Raw genomic sequence first — 25,912 nt, forward strand, 5'->3', positions numbered from 1 at the left:
CGTCTAAAAATACAGTTTTAATACAGCTACATCTACCGTTCAGTTTACTGTTTGTAAACCAAGCTTGTACTTGGTTCTTTTTCACTTAGTAATAATAATAATCGGGGTTTTTTTGTTCTTACCGCCCTTTTATTGTTTATTGTCTGTTAGCATTGTCAGAGGCCACTCAGGCTATATTAGTTTGTCTCTCAAGTGTTGAGCAAACATGGTCTGTTTGACCGTTTACTTCCACTTCAGTGAGTGTTCACAATGTGTATTCACACTTCACATTTAAATATGTATTCTTGTTTTTAGAAAATATATTCAGACACTTTTTGATGGCTATTGTTTATGCTAATTTAGCATAAACATATAATTCAAAATCTGGTTTCCATAGATTTTAAATGCATATGTAATTTTCAGTGCTTGGAACCACAACTCTGTAAAACAGAGATATTGTTATCATATGTGGACCACTGCTTTTTATAAACAACAACATGACATGGAAAAGAATGAAGTGAGTACTGTCTCTTTCCCTAAACATCTACTGTGCAGCAAACGTGAGGTGACTGTAAGGGAAGAAATCTCGTCACAAACCAAAAACAATTTTGTAATTTAAACACCTATTGCTCCAACAAAAGGTTTTGAGGCTAAATGTATTTTGCTGGGGAAAAACACCAAAATCTACAAAATAACAGTGTGACAACAACACAACACAATTTGCTTCTAAGGCAACAAATGATATCTTAGCAGAATTAGCAACCAGGCAGCGAAGGCATTCACAAGTGCTGTTTGTGAGCATAAAGTTTCTCAGGTAAGAACATGCTTTTCTTTTTTTTAAAAAAGAGTGTAGTTTTTATTTGGCATGTGTCCTCTTGTTATTCATTTTTGGTCTAAATGACACATTGCTGTGTAAACAGAATTTCATAGTGCAGTTGCAGTACATACTACTATAGAGTGTAGTACAATTAAATCCTCACTGATAAAACAGATAGTGCTTATGTGTATAAAAGTGAGGCTTTCAACTCCTTCCTTTCACTACTTCTGTTGCATACAAGTAGCACAGAAATATGCTAATATAACATTCATTGGAGACTTTTTGTTACAAGAATTAATCTCCACTGTGGCACATTATAGGCAGAGTGGGGTTTCCATAGAGTGATTTTCAATCAGCCACATCAGTTTGTTAGGTCTCCAAGTTATTGCCTGCTAGAAAACATCTCTCTTCTTTCTACTCACTGGATGTCATCATCATATGAACTTTACTTTCACTATTTTCTTCTTGTGTGCCGATTATGTTCAGTAAGTGATTTCTGAGTCCAGTGATCTTGTAGTCGTTCTCTTGCAAGTTTTAACTGAGTTCTCCGCTGCTCACTGCTTCCTGTCTTTAATTCTTTTTATTTATCTTTTTTTAATTTGTTGAGGTCAGAAAGACAAGCCCAAAACATATAAACAAATAAATCAATCTCATTTCATTGTTTTTATTTTTTATTTGAAACAGCATTCACGCTATACACTGTATTCTTGAGGCACATTCACGTCAGGTGCCAAGGATCTTCATGCATGGCCAAATGTAGGCTACAGCTTTGTTGAATGCAAATTGTGACAATGAATGACAATATTGCTTCATTATTTGGCACATAGGAAATGTATTTTTTTCTTCTGTATTACCATACGTGTTATTTTTTTGAACAGATTTGAAAACGAGGAGTGAAATGAAGTTCCAATCGAACAAAAACTAACAAAAAAATTTAATTACACCACAATGCCCAGGGTTGATTATGCGCTAATTCTCTGTACATTTAAAAGTTACAATAAAATACAACTGCACACGTTTCCAGAGGATTTCTCAGACAGATTCGAAGCCACGTTGACATTCTGAGCTTTGTGAGCCTCTTGTCACGCTGCTGTGTCAAACGTAGGTCATCGAGGTTTGTTTTCTTCCTCTCACACAAAATAAACTCATACAAAGGGGTTAGTATTCTTTACATCACATGTTAAATTCCCAGAGGAGTTTGGATTATAGTTAACTGGTCAGTGATGATATTTATGCTTAAGCTTGTTTTTATTTTCTGAATGAGTTTAATGTTGGAAAAACATGATTTTGTACACAGAATCTTTGGAGGAACAACTAAAAATGAGAATGAGAGAAGAGAGTTACGGCACTTTACTTTCCAAATCTGCTTATTGCGCTAAAAACAGATTGACGGCCACCCTGAAACAACTGCTACAGATTACAATTATTTCACCTGGATAAAAGTACCTGGATATATATATATATATATTTAAATGTATAATAAATAAAAAAGAAGCACAAAAAACTTCTGTCAGTCTCACTCTTCACAAGATACACAAGCAATTTTAAAACAGCTCAGAATCCACAGGGGAATAATAAACCAATAAGGCGCAATCAATGACAAACGATTGTGTTTTTTTCCTGAAAGAGGAGCGGCGCCCGCCCTGCGCCGCCCCGTCGGTCATTCTCAACACACCTAGGAGAGGCTACAACCAGAGGAGGCACCATGCAAGTACAGGGAGTTTTCTTACCAAACACTTCAACCTCAAAGCTGAAAGTCCTGTGGAAGGAAGAAAAACATTTCAAGTCCATGTCTCCTTCTGCTGTTTAATGGAGAACCAAACTTAGACTAAAACTGATTGATTGCCACAGCCTGTAATTAACCAAATATATTATTATTTTTTTTTTTTACTTAGCCCTATTACGTGACCATGTGGTTTTAATTTCATTGTGGTACCAATAAAATTGCTCACAAATCTACATCCTAACGTTGCAAAACGGCACCAAAAGAGAGTCCAAAGGAACGAGGAGAGGATTTTCCATTGTGAAGGTGTGTGTGTGTGTGTGTGTGCGTGTGTGTGTGCGTGGTTAGATCCTGCGCAGCGGGTGCCACATGGAGACGGGCTTCCTCAGCGTGGCCAGCATCTGGTTCCAGTGGGTGATCCCCATGCCGCTGGCCTCGGGGCCGATGATCACGTGGCCCAGGTTTTCGCCCCGTCCGTCGTCTGTGGCCTCCGCCACGGTGACCCTCAGGGAGAGCTCCTGCCGGCAGAGCGACACGGTTACAGAAACAGGCTCTGCAGACGTGACTCCGCTTGTTTTTGTTCAAACCTTTATGAAACTGGCCGAAAACCCCCCCCGAAGTTCTCTGTTGGTTTTATTGAGGAAGGAGTTTTTGGGTGGAAAAGGTCAAATCTGTGGAATGTAGTGACAGCTATTATGCGCAAACTGAAACACTATGCAGAACTGGTAGCCGATTTAGTCAGAAAAATAAAATAACTAAAACAATTCAACCAGTTTGGTTCGGTAGACAGCCGTTTTCCCAAAAGCTTTTTTTTTACTTTCCCCATTTCTCCATGTCACAAACCAAAGAGGAGCATTCTTGTGAAAAGTAAGAAAACGCATGCATGACTTTCGAATTAAGTTTCAAATAAACTGGAAAGTGTGGCGTGCATTTGTTTTTAACGCCACTCTGAGAAAATACTTTGAAACAAATTTTTAAGGGTGGATTTAAAAAAAAGAAACTAAGTGTCCCTCGAGGACTTTCTGCAAAATGTTTGGCCACCACTGATATTAAGAAAATCCTCTAGACTGCAGAGTAACCAGAAAGTGAAAATGCCCCGGATTCTTGAGAAAACAAAAATATATACAAACTCAATGTATGTATGTGCTCAATGTTTTAAAATGATTTACACTCACATTTTCTTGGCAAATGCAAACTGTGATTTTTCTTTCTTAAAAACTGCAACTTTTTTGTTTTGTTTGTCTGGTTACTAATCAAAGCTATCTATTATCGACGAAATAAAACCAGTCTGAAGCGTCACCTGCAGGACGGCGGACGGCACCGAGAAGATCATGGCTTCGTTGAAGATCGGGTTGGTGTCGTCTCGCTTCGTGGAGGTTTTCTTCTTGCTGATCTTTCTGCCGTCTTGCAGCAGATACACTTTGACAAACGGATCTGACGGTGGAGAACCAGAGAGTCACATTAGAGCAGCTTCTCCTGCCTCTCCATGAGCCAACAAACACATTTCAATTAGAATCACTCATCCCCTTATTTTGCTGAGCGTGCAAAGGAATTTCACATGGAGCAGGCACCATTAGCTCAGGTGACCTTTAGACGTAGGAAGAGTGAGACGAGTGATTTACAGCTCAACCACCCGACCAGACGACGACCAATACGTCCTCAGAACATTTAACTCCTGTTAGCACTCAGCGATGACACACTGCGTAAAACTTTTGTAGCACTTTGCGATGTGAAAGCCAATATAAAACGAAGAGTTTTGCACACTGCTTTATATTTTCCACTGAGAGTTATGAATTGTGTCGTAAACTTTTAAAATAGTAAGTATACTCCTCTGTGTGCCTCAGAGTTTCCTTTAGGACGTTTTTAAGCCGTGACGGTGGGCTGAGGAGGGTTGATACGATGCAGCCGATCAATCAGGAAGCTTTCAAAAAGGGTTTGAAGGCCAAACTAAATTAATCAGCCACGTTACTCTCGTTCAAATGCAACATTCGTTAACAGATTCGTTTTCACAGAGCTGACCTAAAAATGCATTCATCTTAACCTTCTATAGGAACTGTTGTTTCACCTTTTCTCTACTTCAGAGTGTCGTCTAGTTTAATTCACTCCTGAAAGCAGCGCGGCGAACAGTAGCCAGCTTCACACAGGCCAGAGCCAGAGGCGCTGGGTTTTCAAAATAAAGTCAATTTCAATGCTTTCTGACACTTAAATTTATTTCAAACTCTGAATATATATATATATATATATATATGTATATATGAATAGGTAGATATATGCTTTACATTGTTTAAACATATATTTTTTAAGAACCTCATTCTGAATTTGTGGTGGCTTTTATTTTGCAGTGTTAATGCGCCACAATCAATTACATGTAGATGAAATCCCTTTACATAATAAATAAATTCACAAGCAGAAAAACGACGTTACCTGTAGCCTCTCCTCACCTGCTGTGTTCTTTTCATTGGTCCATATTAGATTCTTGCACTTGGCCACGACCACCGTGAGGCGCTCTGCCGTCGGCAAGTAGCTGAGAGACAGCAAAATCTCCCCGACCGCATCCACGGCCTGCGGAGTCAAACACGCAACGGTCAGAAGCTCCTGCAGCTGGATTATAATCCTGACCTGCAGGTGAACCGTTTATGAGACGTGTGAACTGAGGCAGATGCTGCAGGAGAAAATCTGAACACTTTCTGGAACAGATTCTGGAATGGGAAATCATAAGAATTTAAAGGATTTAAAGGATCATTTAAAGGACTGAGGTAATATTTAGTCAAGTAAAAATTAGCCATTCAAGATATTTTTGTAAAAAAAAAAAAAAAAATTATCATTTGGTTATTTAACAAAAAATTCACAAAGTCTGAAACATTTGGGTTGGATGGGCAAAGATGCAGAATCTACAATCTTTTTGTATGACAGGATAAACACCTGGTTCTGCTATGCAGGCCTAAAGTTTCACATCTACATTCACTTTCCGTTTATTGATGAAACAACAAGCCATGGATTGCTAAATATGTGCTCAATGAATTTCAACTTCTGCTGATGTTTATTAAAACGGACGTGTAGTTTTGTTTAGTGGCCAGCAGAGGGATCAAAACACCACTCCATGCTGTCTGCACCTTCCACAATGGAAACAGTAAAATCCTCCAATTACATTTTCCGTTTTGGAATTTAAATGAGCTTCAAACTGGAAGCTTATTTTCAGCAGCAATCCTTTCTACCACTGAATCGAGGTCCGGGTTGTGAGGACCTTATTGACGTCCTGAAGGTAGAGCCAGGCGTTGAACGGCCGGATGGTCAGGTCCAGGTCCGACAGCTTCAGCTCGGCCAAGCCTGCGCTGATGTTCCGTTCGTCGGCGTCGATGCCAAACGCGGCGAAGCGCAGGCTGTACTCGTCCAGGGCGGACTGGTCCATGGGGACGGAGAAGCGCTCGTCAAAGATGACGGTGAAAGCGTTGGTCTGGACCTGCGGGAACCACACGGAGAGAGAGGCTGAAATGTACGAGACTGTGACACAAATGTTGATAAAGTAAGTACGCCCTGCGATTAAAAGGTCTGAAGGACAACGTCAGCAGTAAGAAGTTGAAGTTCTGGTTTTCTGTATGAGTTAGCAAGTCGCCAAAATCATGGGAGGGAATCGTTTGCCCACTGTTGACTCAGAACAAACTGGATCGCGGCTACATCCAGATTCTTTTACTCTTTGCTGCTGGGTTTGGGATCGTCGCCGTTGCTGAACCAGTTTTGGTCAAACTTCAGGTCTGGCTTCACATCTGACTCAGGAAGACTTTGAGGCAAAGAATAGTTTGTAGTTGACTAAATGACTGCACATGTAGCTCATCAGACAACCAGAGAAAAAGCCAATAGTAACTCTGGAGGAGCTGCAAAACTCCACAGCTCAAGTGAGAGAATCTGTTGACTGGACAACTATAAGTGATGCTCTACACAATGCAAAGTTCTTTATGTGACCACTGTAAATTCAATTTATTCATTTTAGACCAACTATGATTAAAAAAAAAACGCAGTGATAACATGAAACTGTGATATTTTTGCTTAAGGATCCCTTCATAGTTTCACACCAGTCCATGTCCAGTTTGGAACAAAGAAGTTAGAATAACTAGGACAGAGTTAGAATGGCCTAGTTAAAGACCAGACTTGAGTGTAACTTAGAGTCTTTGGCAAGAATTAAAAGTCCACAGATACCCTCCATCCAATCTGACTGAGCTTGAGACAATTTATTAAAAAAATAAGACCAAGTAACAAATTTAGCTATTAAAACTAATGCAACAGTCTTTATTTAACATCGTTGGGATGTTACTTAGCAACTAGTCACAGCAGAAAACAAAGCAAGAAATTACAGCTACCTGTGTGGTATGAAAAAGAGAATATCAATAAAAAAACATTTTAGCAACGCTCTTTTTGTTCCTAAATGTGTGCAACTGTTGATTTTGTCATGTGACTGAGAGTCAGAAAAGACATTTGAAAGAGTAACTGAGGTCACTGGTGAATAAACACCAGTGGCAGTGCAATAAAACAGGTTAAAAATCACAGCAAAGTGCCATTATGTAAGCTTGGGGTCGTAATCTTGAACTTAAAGAGCATCAAAACTGCCAAAAATCTGCACAAATAATAATAAACAATGATCCGGAGAAGAAGTCTCTCTTCCTCCTTTCACAATGCGAGGTTTTCGTGCTGCCGCATTGGTCTCGTCTCTCAGGAGACAACAATGGCGATGGCAACACGAGGCAATAAACAGAGTAAGTGTGTGTGGACATGTGGAAGTGTGAGTCACGGCAGAAATAGAAATATTATTACAGGGGAGAATAAAGGCAAGAAGCCAAGACAGCAAATATATAGAAGATGAGATGAGAAGGAAACAAAAGAAAAGGATTGCAAAGAGAAGGGGAGGGTAAATGTGGGGGAAACAATAGCGATGACATAGATGTTGAATACTAGAATAAACAGGAACAGGCAGAAGAAAGGAGCCTGCTTGACATGAGTGAAGCTAATGCCAGGTACTCTGCAGAGTGTCGATGCTGCTCCATCAGTGGCTGCTGCCACTGTTACGGCAGGATGGACACTTTGAAACAAAGACAACGGCAAGCCGATAAGCCTGCACATCCAATATGTCAGCCTGAAGAAGCAGGGCCACACAGCGGAGAGATGACTCACAGCAGCCAGCTGGGACCGGGAGCAGGAAGTTCTGGCAGCGAGGAGGTGGGAACAGAAGGCAGGTGGCAGGTGGGGCAGGCGTTTCATGTTGGAGGGCGGCGACGAAAATTAGCTGTGAATTTTATGGCAGGACTTTGAAAGGTGAACTATTAGCAGCTAAATATAAGCGACTGCTAAATGAGGACAGGGTCTGGAACACAAATAGCAGCTGCAACAAAAGAAACCAAATCTGATCTTCACAGGAAAATTTGTTCAGTTTTATTTATATATCCCATTATGAGGATTCTAATTCTTATTTATGTCATTAATTGTTAGACTCAAAGAGGTTATTAACACCGCAGGGGCCTCAAAAGCGATCATAATGGGAGGAAAGGGCAAGTTGGCTAGGTCACAAAGGCTAACGTTGCCAGGGCAGGAGTGGCTAACATGTTTTAAATGCAGCTTGTGGAGTATTTTATATGAAAAATCTTTTATTTTGACAAATATCAACTTAATTTGACTTCTTCAGACCAAAGACGTTCAGACATTTCAACTGAACCACTAGCATTAGCACAATTACAGCAGAAAGGTTTCATAACCTCGTGACACAGTCTAGCCACAGTGAGATCTCAATGGGACTGATGTTACCTTGAGTGATTCCACTGTGTGTTTTTATATTTGGATCAGGCAGAGTGCCGAGTTGTTGTAGGTAACCAGAAAAACCCGGAGTGGAGATTTAGCGGTATGAGTATTCTCAAGTAAATCAACTGGAATGGATTCTTAAGCAAAAACAATAGAAACAGAGCTTAATGGAATATTGCTTGGAATATTTTTAAAATATGTTCTTGTTACACATAATTATTGACATGTTGACAGGTTACAGGAAGACACTAGTTGGTGACCGAAGCCAGACGTTTTTGAGATCGGATACTAAAATCCCAGTATTTTCCGATCCGTAAAACATAGCATTAACAGGTCGCAACAACATCAACACTCTTCGGTGTGGACATTGTTACTGAATGAAGACTTAAGAATATACTTTCACTATAAGTGTTTGCGTAAAAGGTATAAGAAGCTAGTAAAAGAAAGATCAAAGTTCCATTTGGATTTCTGTGTCAGGAAAAACAAAGGGTTGAGAAAAGGCTCTAAATTATCTAGGGAATACACAGACTGCTGTCACAGCAGGTAACCATGCTGATTGCTGGCATGATAAACTATAGACAATTTAAAATGTCAGCTCAGCATTATTTTTAATCTTAATTTTTTTTATTTTATTTTTTTAAAATAAAGACATGTTTTATAGCGACTCCTCTCTTTCAGTGAACAACGTCGGCTTTGGTTCCAAAATGAATAATTAACGATCACCGACACCAGGGAGGCTGGAATGAAAACTTTTAAAATGCTGATAGGACGTCACAAGAAATCCTACTCAGCTGCAATGTGATTTTGAAAACAGCAGACAGAAAATGGATCACGAACTGTGATGGGCGATTGTGTCGTGTGTCGTGTTGTGACAGTAAAACAATGTGAAATCTGCCTTTCTGACTCCAGACCCCAAAGGGTGCAGCTAGTGCAGCAAATGAAACAAGCTGCTCCGGAGCCAGAACCGACTGGCTTGTCGAGCTCCTGGTCCCGCGGGACGGTTCACTGTCACAGTGGAAATTCAGCTGGGGCTCCGACCAGAAACCACTTTCAAGAGTCCGAACTGCCCTCTGCGTGAGACAGGGAGACGGTCTCAGGTCTGTGTGTGTAAAGAATGTGTTTCTTATGAAGATATTTTCTTGTCGTTCCTGAAGTGCATTAGTATTATTTTCTCAGTAGTAACTTGCTGGCTAGGAGAAATGCAGCATTTGTAGCAGTTTTGCTATGTGTGCATGGGGGGATTTTTCTGCCATAATGCACACATTTTCACTTTAAAAGTAGGACTTCACATCTTTCTTCTCAAAAAGTGTAACGCTTGCACTTTCAAATATTCACTCTGCTTTCCCAAACCTTTCTCCTCTTGCTCAAAATTTGTCTCTGCTTGGATCAAATCTCTGCTTGCAAACCTTTCTGCTTGCTTGTGAATCATTTTGTACTTGGAACTAAAAAGCACCGTCGCCTGGCAACCTCTCAGCCAATAGAATGGAAGTGTTAAACTGGGTGCGTTTGTTTCCTTCAGAGAGTTGAGAAGATAGACACGAAGTCCTACTTTAAAGGTAAACTACAAAGTAAATAACAGAGAGTTTCCTTTTTTAATCACATAAGGAAAAACAAGCCTAACCAACATTGCTGACACCAGCTTTCAAGGAGAGGTCCTCACCCTTGTTACTCCCACGTTAAACTCCTCTGGCCCCAGCGACACTCTGATGAAGCAACCAGGGAAGTCCCCTTCCTCCTTCTCCAGCAAGTCCTTTCCCTGGTGCAGGGTGATGTGGAGCAGCTGCCGAGGCGCGTCGAACTCCAGGGTCACTTCAAGCTGGCCGACCGTGAAGTCGTGGCCAAAGTTGTTCGCGATGGAGGAGATGGAGCTGAGCGAGTCGGTGGAGATGGAGCGGTTGAGCTGGGCCATGCCCGTTGGGTCCAGCTCCCTGCTCATCAGCTCCAGGTGGCCCAGCTCCCTGAACGCGTCGGGGGTGTCGCCGAGGGCCAGGCTGGGTTTACGGCTGGAGGTGGTGGAGGTGCGCCGGTGGTTGATGGCCGCCACTCTCTTCATGGAGGAGAGAGAAGGAGATGATTATAACGCCAAAGGGATACGCAGAACTTCCTATCTTCTAAAGCCTCTAAAGGTTCATTTGCTTTGTTTTACTGGAAGTGTTCAGAATTTATAGAGCAGCGTTTCACTGTTTCTTTTCTGAGTCTCTTGGGTTTGTTTTTGGTCTCTCGTGGTAAAATTCAAGGGATGTTGTGTTGTGGTCTTAATCAAGACAATTTAAACAATTCGCTTCAGTTTCCCTGATTAAACTCGGCTCTCAGTGCCAGTTGCTGTTGAACTTTCTGAGACTTTCATTTAATGAATCTGTGATTTCCAGAACAATCACAGATTTACTCACCCTTCACGTTGATATTTAAGGTCAAATACCTTAATTTGACCTTAAATATTTAAGGTCATATAGATATGACCTTAAATATTTATATGATATTATAAATATTTAAGGACCAGTGTAGACTTTGGTTGCCACAGCTTCCTGTCTACATGTCGTGTGACCTGCTCTGTGAGCTGTGCTCTAACCACTGGTTGTGTGAGAACTGAGGAGAAAGCAGCTGAAACACTTGTCACTAAACTGAATGATGTTCAAAGAAAATATTCTGAAGCAGCTGATCAACATTTTACGTGGGCTTTATCCACATATTTTAACTAGAACTACACTGAAATATCTCATGTTCCAAATAATCAATAGGTAATATCAAAACAATGAGTCAATGTTAGCCCAGCACTTTAACAAGCTATTCTGTATCAGGGGGTTTAATGAGGACTATTTGGATGAGTTGTGTCAAATATGTTAATAGATGCCCAACAGGATTTCCTGCTGGGACAAAATATTTTTCAGCATCAATAAAAATGGATCCCACTGCGTCCAGAACATCACTGGTGAGAGAGTTAAGAGGTTTACATGAGAATGTAAACCATGTAAAGTCGATGAAATGCAGCGTGATACTTCATTGCACTTTAAAGTTTCTGAGTTTTCAATTATAGACTCTGCATCAATTTTAATAAAATATTAGATTGGTACTTATTAATGAATACATAAGCTATGAAATGGTGTCAGAGGTAACAAAAACAAAACAAACAAAAACAAACTACATGCAAAATAAAAATAATCTCATATAAGAAGAGAGTTGGGATCACACAACACCAGGCACTTGAACTTGAACAGGAAGTTACCTTGTTTTAGTGAAGTCTAAACAAATATTACCTTTTGTCTGACTTCAGAGAAGGAGTTTCCATATTTCTCTTGCAGATATCTGTAGTCAAAATTGGGGAAGGGCGAGGGGGCGGGGAAGGTTCCAGATTTCCACAGCTTCCAGATGTTGAGTCCCGCTGCACCAAGCAGCACCAAGAAGCCCACCAAGTAAATCCCCACCTCCCAGCCTGGTGGGTTCTGCACCACTGGAGCACACGGGAGAAAACAAACCGATCCTCAAATGTTGTTGTCTGATGTTTCACTGACAACAAGCCTCAGAACTGGCAGCATTTAATGATTGAGAGTAGAAAATAAACAATGAAAGAGTTTCTTTATAAAGATCCAGAGTTTCAGGGCTCATCAAGTCTAAATAAATATAAAACAGTTTGAGACAAAAACAAGTCGTGCTCTCATACATGCAGTAAGTCTGGACAGATGACAGATTTACGACGTACTCACCACTCAAACGGTAGCCTGATAAATCCTCACTTTCAGCCGAGGACATGATGTCTCATCCAGCCTGCAGGAACACACCAAACCAAAAATCTGTTGAGTCAAATTCACATCACAGCTTACCAACAAAAGTTCAATTAAACAAAAAAATAACAGTGTGAAGCAGCACCGTCCACAACGGAAACATGAAACACTCGTTCGCTTTCACAACGTGTCGATCTAAATCACTTCAACCTGAATTAATATTAATGTTTCTGTGTACAACAACACCATATCCAACAACCCACTTAGGAAAATTGATAAAAGTAGACATGGACAGAGAAAGTGGCTCCTGACCAGATTCGTAACGTTTCCAGCTCCGTTGATCAATTGTTTTCTTTTTTCCCCACCAGGGGGTCTTTTATGGGCTCTAGTGTCCCTTATATGACAGTAGGCTGACAGGAAAGGGGGGAAGACATGCGGCAAACGTCGGCCAGGTCCGGGAATCGAACCCGCGACCTCTGCGTCGAGGACTGAAGGCCTCCAAATGTGGGTCGCGCCGTCCCCTACACCACCACAACACGCCCCCGTTGATCCATTTCGGTGACCCAAAATGCAACCGTCTAATCAGCGAACACACAGTACACCAGCGCTAGAGCTAACAACACCCTTAATAGTGGATGCTGTTCATTTCAATGTCCACTGTGAAAGATAGTTTGACATTACAGTTGACTGAGAGGATGTTGATCGTGACAAAGTCAGCGATTCAAAACAAACTCCTTCAAAATCACCCGAAATAAGCAGCTGCCAAGATGCACGACACAGAAAAACCTAACCAGACAAGATAAAGTTTCTCTCAAGCATTAGCCATTTTGCCAGCACATAATTGTGTTTGGTTTAGCTGTTAGTGTTGGTGTGTTGGATAACGAAGATGAAGGGTTTGCCTCTGGTTCCACGTAGCCAGAGCTCCTCCCTCAAGTTCCTTCTCTGGAGCTCGATGCCCTCCTTTGTCTCAACCATTTGTTTCTGCCATCAGTGACGTAAGGTGAGGTCATTTTATTTATATAGCACATTTTCAGCTACAAGGAGATCCAGAGCGCTTTATATGAATGAGACGGAAACATAAACAAAACATTAAATCACAGGAAAGAGCAAAAAGAGAAAAAAAAAAAAAGAAAGTTGGCATAAAACTAAATGTTTGATTCTATGAAATAGATGGTGCTAAATGTTGATCTAACGTCTGCAAACCAAATGCTCCTGTTCTGGAAGATGTTTCTCTGCATTCCAAGTTTGTTGTAATTCCTCTTCTGGGTTGCAAGATAATTATAAGAACTCCATAATTTATAAGCTAGAGGGAGATTCTCTGCAAAAACTAATAGGAGTTTCTTTCCATAATAATCTAAAATGTATAATATTGGTCTAAATAGTGAGTACACCACAATTTCTAAACATAATCAATTAATACAAAGGAATAGGTACACCAGGAGTTTGAGGGAAAGCCGCGTCTTGGCTGCCAAATCAAGTTGGTTCCTCTGACCTCCAGGAATCCAGAAATCCCACAATCAAGATTCCAGTTCCTGTTTCTTAGAGTTCCTGTTTTTAAGTTTCTCTGTATGGATGGAATTGCCATCCATACCTCTTAGGTGTTTCTTTAACAGGAACTGACAGCTGACCCACACTGTGTGCATCGTGAACTCATGTTGCTGTAGTTATTCATCCTGTAGCACGAAGCCTAACCTAACCGCTATTCCTGTGAAAAAGCACAAAAGGCTGTTTTTCTGCATCACTGTCTTCTGAGCAAAACTGAGCAGCTATAAAAACGACGGGTGCTGGCCTGTGTGTGACTCATTCCTCCTCTCCTCGCTGGAATCTCCCCCATATCGCAGCAGCTTGGGGGAAACGGGAGCATTACACTAATGATGTATAGAAAAACTGGGGGAGGGCTGCAGGCTGCGTGTTTGTTTCTTTTTCTCAACCAAACGCTTTGGAGAACACGACCCATGCGGGCCGGTGAAAGTGGCTGGTGCAGTGCAGGGCGTGCTCCTGACGTGCCATTAGGTGGGCAAAGAGGATCTCTGACAGGGAGGGAATCTTCTCTTGTGTCTCTGCTCTGCATGATCCACATCAGCTCACACACACAGAGTTAAAGGCAGATTACCTCAGGACAGAAATAGAACAGAAAGAGTTCACTCAACGTCTGGAACTCTGGTAATTTGTTTCCAGATCCAGTCAGACTGAGGAGTTTGGTTGATCAATCAAATTCCTCTTTACATAGTGATGCCTAAAGTCTTTCCTCTGATGGAGCATCACAATCCTGAATCCTTTAAAGTCCGTAAGCTGATTATTTGGATGTACTCTGTTTGGGAAGCACTGCTACTGGCCAACTTGGCTCTGTCACTACTGAGCTTTCCAGCATTAAAAGATGCTCCAGCCACTGCTTTAAAGGTGACATTATTTTAAAACAAGCGTTGGTAACAAGCTACAACAACTCTGCATGTTTGTCTGTAAAAGAAACGGCCTGCTGAAGTCCAGACGCACTTCAACACTCTGAGAAGCAAATTCATTATGCCAAAAAGAAAAAGAAGTCAATCTTCTTCAGACAGAGCATGGCAGACGCTTCTGGTGAGGATGAAGTCTACACGGTCATTTACAAACGTTTCTTGGTGTCTAGAGCAGATGTACGATGCATTACTGCAAAAGACCAGGAGACAAACTCAGTTGCAAAGGAACCTGGGTGAGGAGCCTGTAAGCAGGGATAACCAGAGACATCAACACTGATCTCTGAGTCTCTTTGAGTTTATTGTTTATTGTGACAGGAATGTTTGGAAGAGCTCTTTCATTGTGGAGGACGTCAAAACCTCCATCGATCAAACAATGGCACATCAATGCCCGACTGACATTTCGCCAAGGAACATCTGAAGCATCATAATCTGCTCTTTGGTCTGATGAGACTAAACTTGAGAGAGAAGAAATGTGATTTCAAGGTGGAAGCATCATGTCATGGGGCGGTTTTGCTTCATTGGTGTTCATTTTGAAGATTACAAGATTATGTAAGTCTAACTTTAGGTCACCACTGGATGTTTCAGCAACATAATGGTGGGAAGGACACCTCCCAGTTGGTCAAAGGTAATACCATCAACCTCCAGTGGTTTTGAAGGACACAAACCACTGGACAAGGTTGCGACAGTAAAGTGGTGCAGTTTTGTTCTGAAAAGCCTGCAAGATCTTGATTATGTCACTTGTTTGAAATTATTTTATCATTCAGAGATTTTGCACACGAAGCCATTCATTTCACAGGTACAATAGACCCTCTAGTGAAAATAACAAAAGGAGACCAGTACATAAAATTAACCAACGATTAAAATCTGGGGATGAGTGATAGCTGACCTGTTTCAGGAGCACAAGATCCCTTATGAACTAATGATGTTAGCTGCCAAAAATTACAAACACATCTACACACCAATGTGCAGAGCAGTCAGCATATTTAGGTCAAGGGTTAAATGCCTCGTTGAAGAGAACAGGCGTACATGACAGGAGGAAGCTAGAATCGATCCTTCAACCATCCAACGGCAAGACGAGAACTCAACCCACAGTCACCTCTGTGGGAGATCAGAATAATTTTTGCTGGAGCTGAATGTTGAACAACTTTGATCAATAAGAGGAGATACAAGGACTGATGGGTTTTGTCTAAAGCACAAACTAGAAAAGGTTAAAAGTGATGAAAGGTTAGATTAGGAATGAAAAAGACACTGATGAGACGGATAATGGAAACAAAGTAGGTGACTGTTGTCAGAGAAACAAAGAACGGTGTGTCTGCGCTGACAGAGGAATGAGGAACACTGTGTGGGAGGAACAGACGGAGAACCGGCCATCAGCCGCTCTCTCCTCTCTCCCGCTCGCTTCCTCGACAACCTGATCAATCAATTCGGCTTTTAATCTCCTCCAATGACATCATAATCAAATTACCAGCCTCTCTGCCGTGCTGGGACATCACACCACACCTGCAGTGCACGTTCGGCCGGCTGGGCCATGCGTCTCTCTCCTGCACAGCGTCCTCCGTAACACACGTTGGACAAATCCGGCTGCGCTTTGACTTTCCGGTTTAATTAATTTAATGCCTGGTTTTAAGTAAAAGAAGCGCCCACTGGCACAAGTTTTTCAATCTCAGTGCTGGCAGAAATGGAGGAAAAATCTGCACACGGCAGCAAGACGCCCCATTTCCTTCAGACAAAACAATCGACCTGTAACCCAGAGCCTTGGGCTATCCAACCATGACATGTAAGACTTATTAGTAACTATTCATTTATTTCCTTGATTTGTAATGATGATCAAACATTTAACTTTTAATCTCTTAGTCTTTTTATGGTGCTTTCGGTGTAATACATTTTTTGTCTCTGTGTGGCCTATCAGCTCGCTTTGGTCCACATTTATTTTCCTCTTAAATGATTTCTCTTCCTCTTCCCACAATGTCACAGAAGGAAGTAGTGAATTTGAATTGAAGCTTTCAGATACATCCATATCTTCCGTAACATTTTTGAAGGAATATGTTAAATGCTTACAAAGACTCAACATCCTCATCTGGGCTAGCATAGCAATGCTAGCATAGCAATGCTAGCATAGCAATGCTAGCATAGCAATGCTAGCATAGCAATGCTAGCGTATGCAAACGTCTGGCTTTGAGTAAATGAATTCTCTGGCATTGAGAAAATAAAAATGGTTTTCATGATCCTAACTGTGTTAAAGCAGAGACAGTTTGTTCTGATTTAAAGACAGTAAGAACACAAAGTTCTTCCTCTAAGTAAACAAAGAAAATACGCAACATGTCGCCTCCCTGTGGACAGCTGAAGAACAAGGACTTGGGTTTCCTGCAGTTTCTCTAAGCGTAGAGAATAAAATAAAACTATACAGAGCCAAACAAATCCAGAGAAACTGTCACCCAATCTAAAGTAAGTAAGTATGCTAACATGCTAACCCAGAGGGGTTGGGGTTTAGCAAAGATAACAATTGCTACCATCTGGGTCGCAGGCCCACAACAGGTAAAAATGAGAAATTAGAAGAATGGAATTGGGGGATAATTCAACATTTTGCCACTACCAGCAGGATGCTCTCTGTAAGACTCATGATTTCTCTCTGTAAGACCTTTGAGGCCTGTCTTAGGTTCTGCCAACAGCTAACAAGCCCACCAGTCGAAGGCCGACATAAACTCCAGGTCCAGGACAGGATGCAGAGGATATAGTCATCACAGTATATTTGTCTACTGAGCGAATTACAAACCAAATCATGTTATACAGCATTAAGTAACTACCATCATCCGTCTGATTGTCACATTCATTTATATGAGCTCTATGGAAATGAAAGCATAAAAAGTAATTGATAACTTAAGCTGTTGGAGCCAATCATTTGGGTACCATCAATGCTTCAGAGCTTTATGGCAATCCATCTATTACAGGCCTTTAATACCGGAGGGAGAAGAAGGATAGAAAGACCCGTTTTCTCTTAACAGATGCTTTAACTGTCCCTGAGAGTTCTCCTCCGCCTTTTACGTCCTCCACATCCGCCCTCCTGGTCAGAGAAACCCGCAGGATGTATTGGCCCCTTTTCTCCTTAGCCCAAAAGATCTCTAAAGGGAATAGTGGGCATAAGCGTCATCTGAGCCTATGCAAACACACTAAACGTGCAGGCAGCAAAATGTCTCCATGAAAGCACATATTTGATTTCAGTTCCGTTGGTTAAGATGATATCCGTCACAGCGGTTCAGTATTAACCAGATTAACAGTCCCATCATTGCGCTCACTGCCATCTTTTACCCAAAGTTTAAGAAAAATCAGAGTCTCCTCCAACATCTGCTCACATCTCTGCAGACAATCCCTGCTGCTGCCTGTTTTACATTGAAGACGTACTTTCCATCTCTCCCAGGCGCCATTTAATTTAACTCAAGTGAAAGGATGAATTCGATATTTCCTCTCAGACTTGCACAGAAATGCTCCCAGTGAGTCTTATGACTCCAGAATTTGGTTTTTAATGGTTTTGACTCGTACTGATGAGTTACATTGTAAGTCCATTGTCCAGGAAATTAAATGAAAACCTTCATGTGCTGGTTTATATTGAAAATGTTCTCATAGCAGCAGAAATTTACCTTCGCATTTTATAGAAAAACTTAAAAATCCTATTGGCAGAGTAGTGTAGAGAAAAGAACTACATGGTTTTCAAGTCTTTAATTTCCCACAAAAAAACGATCTAAACGTGCATTCAGCCCCCTCTACTCTGACTTCTGAATGACTAATTGCCGTCACAACACATATGATCAATAAATAGATATCACATTTGTGTAATTTAATCTGAGAGGTGATCCAGATGTTCGGTGAAGGTCTCAGAGGTTTGTAAGAGGAAACTGTAAATATGCTTTGGTTAGATGTTTGAAGGAAGGCTAAAAAGTTCATTTTAGGTTAAAGGTGGGTGGATGACCTTTCATAACCTCTGGGAACATTTCTTAATATCTTTAAAGCGATAGCGGCACAAACGAAAATCTTTTCTGCACAAACGTTTGACGCCAATTTTGTCTGATTTGAAGAAGATGTGCGAGTGTAAGGAGGCAACTTCACTCAGGTTTCAAAATGCTATGGTGGAAAAATTAACAGGTAGCATCGCACATCTCTAAACACGTCAACCGTTAACGGAAACATGGTGATGGCAACATCATGCTGTGGGGATTCTCTTCTACTGCATGACGATTACAGGGAAACGTCTCAAACTTGACAGGAAGGTGGTTTGAGCCACACACAGGGCCATCCTGTTAGGCACTGCAGAGCAAATATTCAGCCAGAACTGATATGGGCAGATTGAATTTGAAGCATATTTAAGTGTTAAAATGTCCCAGTCAAAGTCCAGACCAACCTGGATAATCTGTTGCAAAAAATAAAAATAGATAAATAAATTTTATCGCTTTTTAATCTCGACTCTCGGATCGGTAAATTGGCGTTAAAGCCAAAACTATCAATCAAGTGTCAAGTGTTGCCCCCGATCGCACTAACAATTAAAGCTACCACTTATGAGATTAACAACCCAACAATTAAGCTAATACACAACGGTGAAAGCACTTAGTGCTGCAAAAACGTCTGTAAGGGCTGACCTAATGTTTTGGAAAGAAACCCGGCCACCTTCTCCCAGATTTCTAGCAAAAGAGAAAATCTGGGAGCCCTGGTTGACCCAGTTTGATAACCGCACTTTTATACTTCATACTTTCTCTTTGCATCTTTATTGGTGCATTAACCCCCCCACAAAAAACAACAACTTTTAGCTCTGAAGCAAGCTGACTTCTCAGTTCTTTTCAGCTTTTGTCCTAAACAGTCCAAGTGATTTATCTCCAGCCTACTTGCTGCATCTACAGCCCTTTCAAAGATTTGAGCTGCAGCTACATTTGGCAGCAATCTGCTCCGACCGCAGGCATACGCCATAAAAAAAAAAAAAAAGGCAATCCATCAGATGATCTATTGAGGAAATATTAGCTGTGATGCATCAAGACCCAAGCCGCCAGTCAGGAAAGACCAGGCTCATAACGCGGATGGGCTCGACGCGCTTCTGAGGACTCACAAAGTCTCACGTCTTCAGTTTTCATCTTAGTGCTTCCCTAATGCAATAATACTTCTAATGGGCCCAGAAAGGGAAGGGAAATGTGTGTGTGAGGGATTGAGAGAAACCGCGAGGAGGCGGGGTACGTGTTAAAGGAATAGCTGAGATGATTGCGAGTGCCGGTGAAGGAATTGAGTTCTGAGCGGGTCGTATTTCAGCTGAGTGAAGGCGGAGCAGCACCCACTCCTTCACATTGGAACAGATCATTGAGAAGCTATCAAACACCAGCCAGACCCCCCAAACCGAGAGGGAGAACAGAGGCGATGCATCAACACACATCACCGTGACGTAGCCTTTCTGGTACAAGTGGTGCGGTCCGCAAATCTGGCCATCGCTACAGAAACCCCGTGTAGAAGTTCTGTTTTACGTGAATCATGTGGGGCACAACAAGAGCTAGGTGTCCTGGTCAGAGGAGAGTGTAAAGAGAACTTTCTGTACCAACAAACAAACTCTGCACGTAATCAAAACGAAACCCGTCCATCAGGGAAACATCCAACGGTTGCAACATTCTCAGCAAGTCCGAAACCCTCCAGGGGTTTTGATTTAAGAAAAATTTAAAGAAATTAACAGAAATAAACCTGAAGTAGTGAATGTTGCATTTAAAATACATTTGGGGGAAAAAAAAACAACAACTCTATTTTGTATAATTTTGACTATAAGAAGCACATTTCATGCAAATACACTTGCATTTAAGCTAGCTAGCATTCTGCCTACTGAAGCAGCATTGAGGCTACGCCCCCTACTGGAACTCTGCACTTTTCTATTGATCTCTAAAACCCTGGAAGACACATGATTGATCCTATGGAGAGGAATATTCACAAAGTGAATTACCTTTACATTATATCTCTGCTAAATGGCTTTGAACTTGGACCCCAAAGTGCTTCACTCCCATCGTCGTCCATTGGGTAAATATTCTCCCGATCAAAATGTTGAGAAATGACAAGAATTTACGTTTCGCGCTTTTGGATTTTAAGAAGGTTCTAAGTGCAGCTTCAAAACGCAAAATGAAGAGATGGGAGTGAGACAAAAAAAAAATCTGAGTAAGCATTTATTGAAAACAACCATTAAACTGAAATAGGCAGTAGCCGTAAAAAGTTTAAGACCACATCTCAAAAATAGAGATTAAGGTTTCAATAAAGGACTAATTAGTAGCCGTGTCATTCTCGTTGTTTACCTCAAAGAGTGAGAGAGAGACGGATGGAGCTGCGTACTGAATAACCCTGGAAGAAAACCAGACTGAGGCTACAGACACTTGAGGCTGTCTGGACATTTTTCCCTCGATCCAGGAACATCCTCGACATTCACCCAGAGCTACAAAGGCTGCGTTCACACAGTAGGTGACACAACTCTGATGTTTTAAGTCAAACTGAGAATCTTTGACTTGAAAGCTGTCCAGTCTGCCTAAACTTAAACTAGAAAAACAGGTGAATATTTCAGCCCATTGGCGCAAAAGACTGATACAAGGGTGATGGATACACAAAGGTACACCAGCCTTTATTCTGCCAGTCTATCCTACGGTTTGTGTTTATAACAGGACCAAACAGTCTGGACACATTAGCATGGCAGCATGAGCATCCAGAAGGTGCCAGAAGTCCCTCGTCTGCCTCTGAGGCAGAACAGGAGGGAGGATTAAACCACATTACGGCATGTTGCTACGGTGAGCATCATCTAATGGGATTACCCAAAATTAAAAGCTCAAGCAGCATCGCTTTCATCACCGTGAACGCACTGATTCCCAGGATCGACCCTGATCCTGGGAATCAGTGGAGACAACAGTGGAGTCTGCATATGAGCTGCAGGTTGCATAACGTCTGAACAGTTTCCTACCTTTCTAGATTAGAGCCCCCTTTGAATGAGGATTTAGAGTCAAATGGTGCTAACCAAAATCTGGATTAATCATCAATAAGACAGTGGGACAGCCTCCGTTAGTGTTTGTCACTGTAGAAAACAGATCCTGAGAAAAGCAGGCTGATGAATCTGAAGAATCTGTTTTCTTACAAACATAAATCTGAAAAGTGTGGAAACGATTTAGATACTCTCCAGTCATCATCGGAAGAAGTGTGTGTGTGAACAGCAAATAGTTATTTCTAATTGTCTTGCCGCCGGGACCAAATTAAATTCAACTCTGGACTTTGACTGGGCCGTTCTAACACATTAAAATTCTCCAACAGGTATGTCTTGTATTTATCTCTATTTTGTTAGCTAACAGTGACTTGCCTGACTTGCCTGCTGTTTTTTTGCTCCTCTGAGTCACATACTAAGATTAGTTACCATAGCTACGCGGATGATACACAGCTCTACATTACAATGTCAGCAGGTGACTTTGCGACTTGGTTCTGCTCTGCAAACCCAGAACCAAACATCGAGAAGCAACATTCAGCTTCTTGCGCAGCACAAATCTGAAACAAACTTCCAGAAAACCACAAAACTTCTGAAACACTGATTTCCTTCAAATCTAGACCCACCTGTCTAGAGTTGCCTTCGATTAATAGTAAATGGAACATTGTGATGTATATTTGACAAAATATAAATTTAGTTGCTTTTTTCATGATTGGTTACCGTTTTATGTTTTTATGGTGTGAAGCACTTTGCACTGCCTTGTTCCTTAAATGAGCTACACGATTAAACTTGAGTTTGCTTTCTAAAAGTCTTAGGCCTTCGCAAAGCAGCGGGATTTATACTGAGATTAAATTAAATTGGCTAATTAGGTGCCTTCAGGTTGCTCTAGAGTGCATCATGCACGCCTGTCCTGCTCCAAGTTCCTTCAGCTGGAGTTGAGCCACAGGATGCTGCACCCTGGAAACCACCACATCTGGAAACAACCTGTTCCGTACGGATAAAACACAAACCCACTGGATCCTGATTGTGAGGCAGGGAGAGGGAAAAGCGCGTTTCAGTTTTAGGAGATGCTTTAATGGGCGCAGTTACCTGCTTTAAGACAATCCCGTCAACAAAAGCAGCAGGATGAGAGGAAAGAGGCAGGCGATTGTGTTTATATGTATGTGTGTGTGAGAGAGAGAGAGAAAGAGAGAGAGAGGGAGAGAGAGGAGCTTACCCGGGGTTTTCTTTTGGTGCAGTAGAGAGAAAGGGGGGAGGAGGAGAGCAACTCCACCGCTCTCCCTTCTTCAGGCGGCTCTCTCCATCCAGCGACTCCAGCGGGGATTATTTGCCCCTGGTGGCGGGGTAGGAGGGAAGAGGAGGTAGAGAAACAGCGTTCACGCTTCTTCTTCTTTCTCAGAGGAAAGAGGAGGCCCTGGGTTTCTCCAGTCAACTCAGAGGTCCGCCTGATGCATCCCTGCTGCAGCTCAGCCCAGTCTGCACAAGCAAAGTCCCTCCCCTGCAGCGCAACCTGAACCGGTCCAGGATGCAAGAGAAACGCGTCCACCGCCTCCCGCTGCTGATGCTGATCAGCTCACACACACACACAGAGAGAGAGAGATAGAGAGAGAAAGAGAGAGAGAGGGGAGAGAGAGAGAGAGAGAGGAAGAGCCTGGAGGAGCTGGCTACCTGCTTCGCTACACACACACAAACACACACTGCGATTACGCAACGCAATCACTAGGAGGGGGTAGGGGGGAAACAGAAACAAGATGGGGAGGGGTGTGAGTGAGAGAGTTTCAGGGGGAGATCCTCCCCTTAACTTCCTGAGTCTTCCTCAGCTCCTGCCTGCTTCTCCTGAGATCTGAGCCGTCAGGGATGATTCAGTGTGAAGTTATGCAAGGCGTGTGGAACAGAATACGGTGCACAAACACGGAGCGTGAAATGAAAATAAATAAGAAACAATTATTTAAATGTGTCGTAAATTTATTAAAACCAGAAATAAATACAGGAATAATTTATTAAAAATGGAATTGACTACATGTGCGCCTCATTTAAATGTTCTGATTTCATTTTGAAAACTTAATACAAGTATTTTACGGTTTAATCAATCTGTTTAAGTTAATTCATTTAATCTTTCAATTTTACCCGTCAAACTCTGTGGTGTGGCTTGTAAAATGTGTTATGTTTTTTTTTTTTTCTTAAGGGCTGCCTTGTCTATAAACTGTAGAGAACTGAAATTCAATTCATAACTAAAATATATTTTACACAATGCGAGTTACAAGCGAACTGGACAAAGCTGAAAGAAGCTTATGGCCCTCTGCCCTTTATTCAGATCTATTTTTCAATGTTTGTTGTGTGAGTGGGCTACAATGTATTGTGGAAACAGTAGACGATGTAACTGAGTAAAGACGAGTGGCGCTGCTCAGGTTTTCTCTACCTTGTAAAGGTCTCCCTCTGGTGGCCAAAGAATAAACCTTCATTTTCTTATTAGAATATAAAACAACCACTTGCATTACACTTCAAAATCTTCAGATGACGTAACATGTGCACTTTTGGCAATAATTATTTGATAGCTCACTATTAACCTTAAAAACTACTGTGTGTTTACTTATGTTGCATGTATACAACTTTTCTACATTACTAACCTTGAAGCATGGTTATTACCTTCTTACGCCATTTTGTTCGATTATAACCTCACTTCACAGCTCCGTCTGGTCTTTAATCCCATTGAAGTGGATTCCAACGGTAAACCTTCAACGGGATGTCGATTTTCAAAATTGTAGTTTCAGCAAAGGCAGCGGAGGAAGTGAATGGATTCATTCGGTCCGTGTTAGCTATGCTTCCAAATACTGAATTAACATTTACAGCCGGCACTTCTCTCTTCACGGTGGAGGACAGTTACAGCTGAGAGCAACTTCCGGTTAGCTTCATAGCATCGAACTGGCGCTTTGCGTCACGATTGGGTAACATGTAAAACTTCAACAGAGGCCACGCCTCCTTAGCAAAACGTAGAACAAGACGCTAGTTTTTACCAATCTACTAATGCGGCAGATCACCTTTATTATATATCTTCCTGTACCTTAAAGAAATTATGTTGTTTTATGATTGGGGTGAGGCATTATATCGCAGATGAATTAAAGTCGACATAAAGCCCTATTATGGATAGAAACATAAAACTTGTCTGTGTGAAAATGGTCGCTAAAGCACACAATCTTACTTAAGCTAAAAAAACCCCCACAAAGACAGCATGTATATATAAAAACATATATTTATTGTTCTGTTACAGTCGGCTAACTTGCTCAACAATTAACGGCGATGGAGCCAGAGGACATACTCTACACATCGTCACAGAAAGCATTACAGAGCTCCTGTTCTTTAAAACTCAGTGGCATTTATCGGCACACATGACGCGTCATTCAAACTTGTCGGACGCCGGTTCAAAAGACGTCCTTCAGCCAAAGTGGTTGTTCTCCTCATTAGGCAAACTCAGTAAAATACTGTACACTGTGGCGTGTGAAAACGGAGATCTTCTCTGGTCGTTTGTTCGCGTAGGACAGTGATAACTACTCACTTTATTCTTCCTCCAGAACATGCGAGAAGAAAGAAAGTCAAGTAAAGCAACAATGAGTAAATGACTATCAGACTCTAATGAGAAATAGAGGTGCTCTGTACTCAATAAAACAGTGTGCAGATTAAAATAGAGAAAAGGTTAAATTTATATATTTTTCTAAATAAAGGCGGCCAGCCACCAGTGCTGTCCCACACGCGTTCCTCACCACACTCTACTGCAGTAACAAACTCACTCCTACTTTGTTTTTGTTTTTCCATTTTGTGGACCATAGAGTTGCTACTGTACATGTGCAAGCAATGATCCCATAGCAACGCTTCTGCTGCAGAGTCTGTACACTGTAAAACAAACCGGATCCAGTCAAGTAAACTTGTGAAAGAAAGTGTTGAATCAGAGGTAAAGATGTTATTCATTGAGTTTGTTCAAAATTAAAATCAGAACGGCGGATCGGAGACTCCAGTACCTGCATTGACTCTACCAAATCGAAGCTAAAACGCTGCGATCAGTAACACAGATCTCTAGTTGAAGCTGACGGATGAGCTGGATTTACTTCAGGACTGGCTGGATTAGAACAAGAGGATGAGAAACATTTCCCAGTGGTTGAGCATTTCCTTTCAAAGATGCTTAAATACTAAAAAAAAAAAAAAAAAAAAAATGCAGTTCAGCAGGAGGATGCGGCAAAGTTCAAATGTCTAACCAGATCGTCCAATTCCCAACTTTTCCCAGTCGTCCGTCGAGTTATGACCTCAGGCGCCTGCAGAGGGCCGCCGTCGCTCTGACTCAGTGTGCAAATATCATCCATAACTCAGAACTGTTGAAAAACAACTGGACAAAAACAAGACAAACGAACAAAGACTCGCTTTTTTGCAGTCCATGAGACATTTCGTCCAATGGAAGAAGTCAATCACTCTGAAATT

At 41.6% G+C, this 25,912-nt stretch overlaps 1 protein-coding gene across 2 annotated transcripts; it reads right to left on the reverse strand.

The window, feature by feature from the left end:
- Positions 1–1,446: 1,446 nt before the first annotated feature.
- syt12 (synaptotagmin XII) lies at positions 1,447–25,644 on the reverse strand. 2 transcript variants are annotated; one of them, XM_044125420.1, is made up of 9 exons: positions 24,092–25,644; positions 22,662–23,164; positions 12,005–12,065; positions 11,558–11,751; positions 9,964–10,350; positions 5,764–5,979; positions 4,961–5,081; positions 3,820–3,953; positions 1,447–3,037 (listed from the first exon to the last, which is right to left on the reverse strand). In XM_044125420.1, the coding sequence occupies exons 3-9, from the start codon at positions 12,048–12,050 to the stop codon at positions 2,864–2,866; spliced, it is 1,272 nt and encodes a 423-aa protein (XP_043981355.1). In that variant the 5' UTR covers positions 12,051–12,065; positions 22,662–23,164; positions 24,092–25,644; the 3' UTR covers positions 1,447–2,863. The 2 variants fall into 2 exon arrangements, with proteins under 2 accessions (XP_043981355.1, XP_043981354.1); XM_044125419.1 differs by lacking the exon at positions 24,092–25,644 and having other exon boundaries at positions 22,662–23,447.
- Between the last annotated feature and the right edge of the window lie 268 nt (positions 25,645–25,912).

Source organism: Gambusia affinis, linkage group LG08, assembly GCF_019740435.1.
Source record: "Gambusia affinis linkage group LG08, SWU_Gaff_1.0, whole genome shotgun sequence".
Lineage (NCBI taxonomy): Eukaryota > Metazoa > Chordata > Actinopteri > Cyprinodontiformes > Poeciliidae > Gambusia > Gambusia affinis.

Coding starts and splice junctions, on each gene's coding strand:
- syt12 (XM_044125420.1), bottom strand. CDS start 12,050: ATGTCCTCGGCTGAAAGTGAGGATTTATCAGGCTACCGTTTGAGTG. Junction 11,752..12,004: donor ATCAGGCTACCGTTTGAGTG/GTGAGTACGTCG, acceptor CGTGTGCTCCAG/TGGTGCAGAACCCACCAGGC. Junction 10,351..11,557: donor TCTCTGAAGTCAGACAAAAG/GTAATATTTGTT, acceptor TCCTCCATGAAG/AGAGTGGCGGCCATCAACCA.